General features: G+C 42.3%; 1 protein-coding gene across 1 annotated transcript in view; it reads left to right on the forward strand.

The window, feature by feature from the left end:
- Positions 1 to 6174, forward strand: part of FEZ2 (fasciculation and elongation protein zeta 2 (zygin II)) — a 48890-nt gene that overhangs the window by 3799 nt on the left and 38917 nt on the right. Inside the window, exons 2-3 of the mRNA XM_010838622.1 lie at positions 6 to 173; positions 4743 to 4851. Of these exons, the coding sequence (XP_010836924.1) occupies positions 6 to 173; positions 4743 to 4851 (277 nt within the window). The remainder of the gene's footprint in view (positions 1 to 5; positions 174 to 4742; positions 4852 to 6174) is intronic.

Raw genomic sequence — 6174 nt, forward strand, 5'->3', positions numbered from 1 at the left:
GCGAGCCCCGAGGCCGGAGCAGGGCCGGGCGGGGGTGGCGACGGCTTCCCAGCGCTGGCCTGCCACTTGGAGGAGAAGCTGAGCCTGTGTTTCCGCCCCTCGGGTCCAGCCGCCGAGCCCCCGAGGGCGGCTGTGCGGCCCATCACCGAGTGCAGCCTCCTGCAGGGGGACGAGTGAGTGCGGGCCCAGGCGGGGAGCGGGCGGGAGCCTCCCTGCCCCTCGTCCAGCCCCTCTCGCCCTGCCCACTGGCCCGGGGTCAGCAGCCTCGGCGGGACTCCGACCGCAGGCTCCTCCCCGCTCTCTCCTTCCGCCTCCAACTCTGGAGTCCCGCCCCTCCCTGTTCTCCCACCTCCTTCCTTGAGGCTTTCGGCCTGTGAACTCCTGGGAATTTAAATCTCGTGTTCTCCTGCCCCTCTGTGAGCCCTTAAGCCTCCTTCTGCTTCCTGGAAGCCAACCTCTGTTTGGTTTCGAGAGGAGTCTTGTACTGAGCTTCATAGTTGCAGATAGTACTTCCTCGGGCACATGTGTAGCCATTCATTCGCTCAACTAAAATTTATTAAGCGCCTGCTACGTGCTGCTTCGCACTGGAAATACCAAGGTGACTGGACATTACAGCTGTCAAGCAGAGCGCAACCCAGAGTGGAAGCTAGATTTGTAAACAAACATTTTATGAATGTTACAAACGCTCTGATACATATGCAAAATACAGGGAATCTTGTGTATGTGTGTGTGAAGAAAGACTTCATAGAGAAAACTGGATCCTGATGGATGAGTGGGAGTTTGCCTGGCAGGTGAAGAAATGTTACTAGTATTCTAGCTCAGGGATACAGTGCATGCAAAGGTACTGACGTTGAAGCAGGCTTTATGCCACAGGAGATTATTGGCTACATCTGAGAGCTCAGGTTGAGTGCGAGTCCCCTCAGAGGCAAAAAGGAAAAGACCTGGTTATTAATAGGAAGGATCACCTAGTCTGGTAGGGAGATCGGTGCATAAACAAGTAATTATTTCAGGGCAATGGTCAGAAATTCACCGGGATTTATGAGAGCTAGGAGAAAGGAGGGACAGAGGTATTTAACCTCCTAGAACCCCAGTTATAATTTAGTTAAATGAGGGTTGTTATGCACCATAGTTTTCCTCCAAAAGAGACTGAAAGGAATGAGAGTGAGGGATTTGACAATATTGTAATGTAGGGGGAGAGGAGCTCTGGAGAGCCTGAGGGTAAAATTACAGAGTAAACACTGAGGTTGTCGGTTCAGTTCAGTCACTCAGTCGTATCTGACTCTCTGCGACCCCATGAATCACAGCATGCCAGGCCTTCCTGTCCATCACCAACTCCCGGAGTTCACTCAGACTTGCGTCCATTGAGTCGGTGATGCCATCCAGCCATCTCATCCTTTGTCGTCCCCTTCTCCTCCTGCGGTTGTGGTTAGGGATGGATTTTCAGAGCATTGATGGGATGGAAGGATTAGAGGTTAGGGAAGAATGCTTCAGCTGAAGCTCCAGTACTTTGGCCACCTGATGCGAAGAGCCGGCACACTGAAAAAGACCCTAATGCTGGAAAAGATTGAAGGCAGGAGGAAAAGGGATGAGATGGTTGGATGGCATCATGGATTCAATGGATATGAGTTTGAGGAAACTCTGGGAGATGGTGAAGGACAGGGAAGCCTGGTGTGCTGCAGACCATGGGGTCACAAAGACTTGGACTGAGTGATTGAGCAACTGAACAACAAAGAATGCTTGAGAGAAGGCTCCATGGGCAAAGGGTGGGGCTTGTCATTTGATGGTTTTCTTTCCTCTGTGAATCAGAAGATTAGGAAGAGGGAGTTGGGAATGGAGGCCAGTGGCTTAGCTAGCAGTGGTTCAGGGCCAGCTCTGTTTAGAGACTATGTCTTTTCATTGGTACCTCTGTGCTGTGTTCTGCCCCGGCAGAGAAGGAGGAGTTTATGATTGGATATTATACACACAGATAGGCAAGCTTCCCAGGTGCCTCGCAGTGGTGAAGAATCCCCTGCCAGTGCAAGAGACACAGGTTTGATCCCTGTGTTGGGAAGATCCCCTGGAATAGGAAATGGCAACCCACTCCAGTATTCTTGCCTGAAGAATCCCATGGACAGAGGAGCCTGGTGGGCTACTATCCATAGGATCACAAAGAGTTGGACACGACTGAGCCTGCAGTCAGTGGCAAAAGACATTTTAAACAGTCTATTCCCAAAGAGAAGATAGTGTTATGCATAGATTTATATACTCAGAATCAGTAGACTCAGGACGTGCTCTGGATTTTAAAATCATATTTATTATATATTTGGGTTTATCAAGAGTAACTTATCAAAATGAATTAGTAGCTTGTACACAGAGAAGATTCCCTATTTTTCATTCACCTGTACTGTCTGAAAAGGAGTGTATTTTAGCCTTTGCTTAAATCTTAGGTTGATACAAAACTTTTGTTACTCTTGATAATGATTTTTCGTAGATATTACATTGGTGGTCCTGCATGTTGCTTGATTTGGGAATGCATAAGAAATCAATCTTTTCTAAGCAGGAGTTGCCTGCCACTCTCATGGTCCCTGTTCTGTTGCATAAACATGCTCTCCATTGCTTGATGGAGTTCATTCCTGTTCCTTTAACTAGAGAGAGTTGAGAATTCTTTCACTCAGATAGGGCCCTTCCTTAGAGCACTTTATTCTTTTCTAAGTCCCAGTTTTAGTTTTGGTTACATACAGATTGTGCTTATTGGCTGAAGTTTTACTTGAGAAGGGTCTAGTGAGGGATTGAATGTCAGTGAGACTTTGACCTCCTTTGGAAAAGAGCCGCCCTGCTAGTTGTTGATGATTGGCTGTAATGCTTTATGATAGGACGAAGGCAGTTCCTGTCTTGATTGGAGTATTCTAGAAATCTTTCAGTTAGTCCGGCCTTGTGTCCTTTCAACCACAAATGTTCTGGCCTTGGTGAAGATAGAGGACTGTGACTTGTCCTTCATTTTCTTGGGAGATCAAATTCACCCACAGTCAATTATTCTACATGAAATCTTCCGCTCCACTTGTCCTTTTATTATGGCCTCAATTAAGAAGGAACAACAGACAAAACAAACCTCAAAAACTCTGGACTGTCTTCACCTACTAGAGTATCCTAGTGGTTCCTGACCAGGGTTCAGTGTATGGTCAGTCATTTAGTATTTGAAAATCTTCTACCCAGGACAAGGTGGGCCAGCAAGTTTAGCAACCCGGAGTGTTTCCAATTTGAGCATGTTGGCATTAGAGGAAATGAGGATTCCAGCAGAGAGGAGGATAGGAATGAACCATGCATACGAGAGATTTTCTGGGTAAATGAGCCAGTTTTCTCGAGCTTTTTGTGTTCACATACTCATGGAGGCTAATATGCATTCAGCAGCCAAATGTCATTTGGGGATTGTCTGTTTTTGGCCGTTGTGGTCCCATTGCTTCTCTTTTAGACAAATTCCAGTTCATTAAATCAGTATGTTGTTTCTCTGTTTTGAAGCTTGCATTCTTATTTTTATAATCCCGGTGGTCTTATTTTTGTATCCTAGTATCTTACACACTTAGAAAAAAACCCACCCAATTTTTTAGTGGCTTATTTACAATTAGATACTTGTTAAAAATATTAGCTTTTTTTTTTTTTAATGAATTGTATGTGTGTATCTCTGACCATTAAATAGCTTATTTGTGTAATGTTTAACTTTACTTACACTAATTAAATTAAATTTCATTTATATTTCTGAACTCTTTTTTTCATATAATGCCTTTTGAAAAAAAGGTTGTTATTACTTTGGGATTGAAACTGAATTTTGGACATGAAATTGGTTTGCAGTCCTTATTTTGGTATGGTTTGGAGGTTTCATCGATATAACTAATTTGAATGAATGCTTTGAGTTAGAGCTGGAAGAAATGTCAGCCATCCTTATCCAAGCTTCCTGTTTTAAAAAGAGCAGCTAACGCCTGCAGAAGTTAAAGTACATGGTCAGAGACTGATTGAAGACGAATGGAGACAAGAGTCTGTTTTCTGAATTTAGTCAAGTGCTCTTTTCATTTTACTCTATTGCCTCCTCAAAATTCTGTTTGTTAATAAGGAAGAGTAATTGCATTGGGTAGAATCTGTGTATTGTATTGTGAACTCCCTTTCTTTCCCTTTTCATCTTATCTTAGTCTTACACTATCAATTAGATATTAAGCCCTAGTCTCATATTGAGGCTGACCTTCTCCTGGCAATTCTTTCTCATTGGTTAAAGAGATTATTCACTCTGTGGAATAGTCTGTATGTTTGGAAGTTACAAAAGAAAAGCAATTATAAAGCACAGTGTATTTACTACCTGTTTTGACTTGTGGTTTAGTTTCCTAATCTGTAAAATGGGGATAATAATGGGTCTTCATGGTACTCTTTTTGAGGGCTGAGTGAGCTAATGTAAGTGAATTGCTTAGAATGTGTGTAAATGGTTTAGGTAATACCTGGCACGCAAGACAGTGGGAATGGTAGCTGCTGACTTTGCGAGTTTTCTGCTCCATGTCATCTTCCCTCAGGACTTGTCAGCCCAATGGTTGGGTTTTCCTTTAGTCTTATTCAGGAGGCTCTGGTTTGTTCATGCTTTTCTGAGAAACAGTAGGCCTCCTATTTTTTTTTTTTTCTTTTGCTGTGATATTTTTTGTTCTCTCACTGTAGTACTAGATATCTGTTTAATAATGATAGACAGAATGTTAACTTTCATTGATTGTAGTTTTTTTTTTTTTAAGGATTTGGAATGCCCTGACAGATAATTACGGAAATGTAATGCCTGTAGACTGGAAGTCATCCCATACTAGGACCTTGCATTTGCTTACTCTGAATCTCTCAGAAAAAGGGGTAAGTTAGGATTTGCACCAATAGTTTCTGAATAACTGATTCTGATAATGGAACTAAAAATTAGTGTTTCTATCTAACCACAGTTCATTGATTTGCTTCTTATTTCCAAGCTTATGGCAAGTGAAGTGGTCTTCTGTTGCCATCTTGGTTTTTGCTACTGTCCACTTCCTAACATTTCCCTCCAGTTCTTCCCTAGCACAAACTCACCTTTTTTATGTTTACATAAATTTTCATCACCTGTGTATGAACAGCAATGATCAGCATTTTTTTTTTTTCCTAGCTTAAATAACATAACTTTGATACGTTGAGAATGCTTGGTAAGAACCTTAGGCTTTGATTTAATATATGGAGGATTCTGGAGTGTCTACAAAGAGTTCACTTTCTGATGAATTTGATGCTGGATGTAACATGTTTGAATATTGGAGAACCTTTAAAAGACATTTCATTCAAGTCTTGGCTTTTTGATGTGTTCTTGGCTTTTTGATGTGTTCTTGGCTGACTGTTGGAGGCTGCTATGTATGTCTTGGAATTGTAAAGTGAAGACACCTTGAGTAAGGCGTGTGAGCACAGGTAGAAGAACAGCAAAGGGGACAGAAAAGGGAAGCGAATCGCTTTAAGTGGAAAATCACGGTGTGGTTTAACGCTGACGAGAAAGGAGGCCAAATGGAAGTTTCAGGGCTGGACTATTTAAATTCTTCATCAAATAGCAGTGTGAACTCATGCCAGCTCTTTTGGCATGTTCTATATTTCATTAAGTGTATTTGTGTAATTTCTGGGAGTATAATGCAGTAGGATTGTATTTTAAATAGTATTGTTAATGTTTTCTGAAACGATTTTCTTAAAAGTGTGATTCAGAAAAGCTTGCTGCCTACTATTTTCCAGTAAAATATAGGATTCTGACTATATTTCTTTGTATTCTAGTACATACAGGATTTATTTGTTCCAGTTATTAATCTCCTTAAGCTGTTTTGCAGGCTGACCTGACATACATTTGGGGGCAGGAATGAAGCAAAATATCTTATCCTCTGTCTTCTGTTTATTTGGATCTTAGCTATCATTCTGGGCTTAGTTCAAGTTTCCCTTCCTCTGTGAAGCTCCCTATTACTGTTTTAGCCTTTGCTGATCTCATGGAATTATATAATTTTAGAGTTGGAAGAGACTTTAAAGGACACTTAATCCAACCTCTCACTTGGGGGGAATCCCCGTTTACAGCGTCTCTGACAGATGGTCATTCAGCCACAGACTAAATCCCAGCAAGGAAGGAAAATGCACTCCTCTCTGTGGGAATCGGTCACGCTTGTCAGGGTGTGAAAATTGTAAAGG

Source organism: Bison bison, unplaced genomic scaffold (genome assembly GCF_000754665.1).
Source record: "Bison bison bison isolate TAMUID 2011002044 unplaced genomic scaffold, Bison_UMD1.0 scf7180017864100, whole genome shotgun sequence".
Taxonomy (NCBI): Eukaryota; Metazoa; Chordata; class Mammalia; order Artiodactyla; family Bovidae; genus Bison; species Bison bison.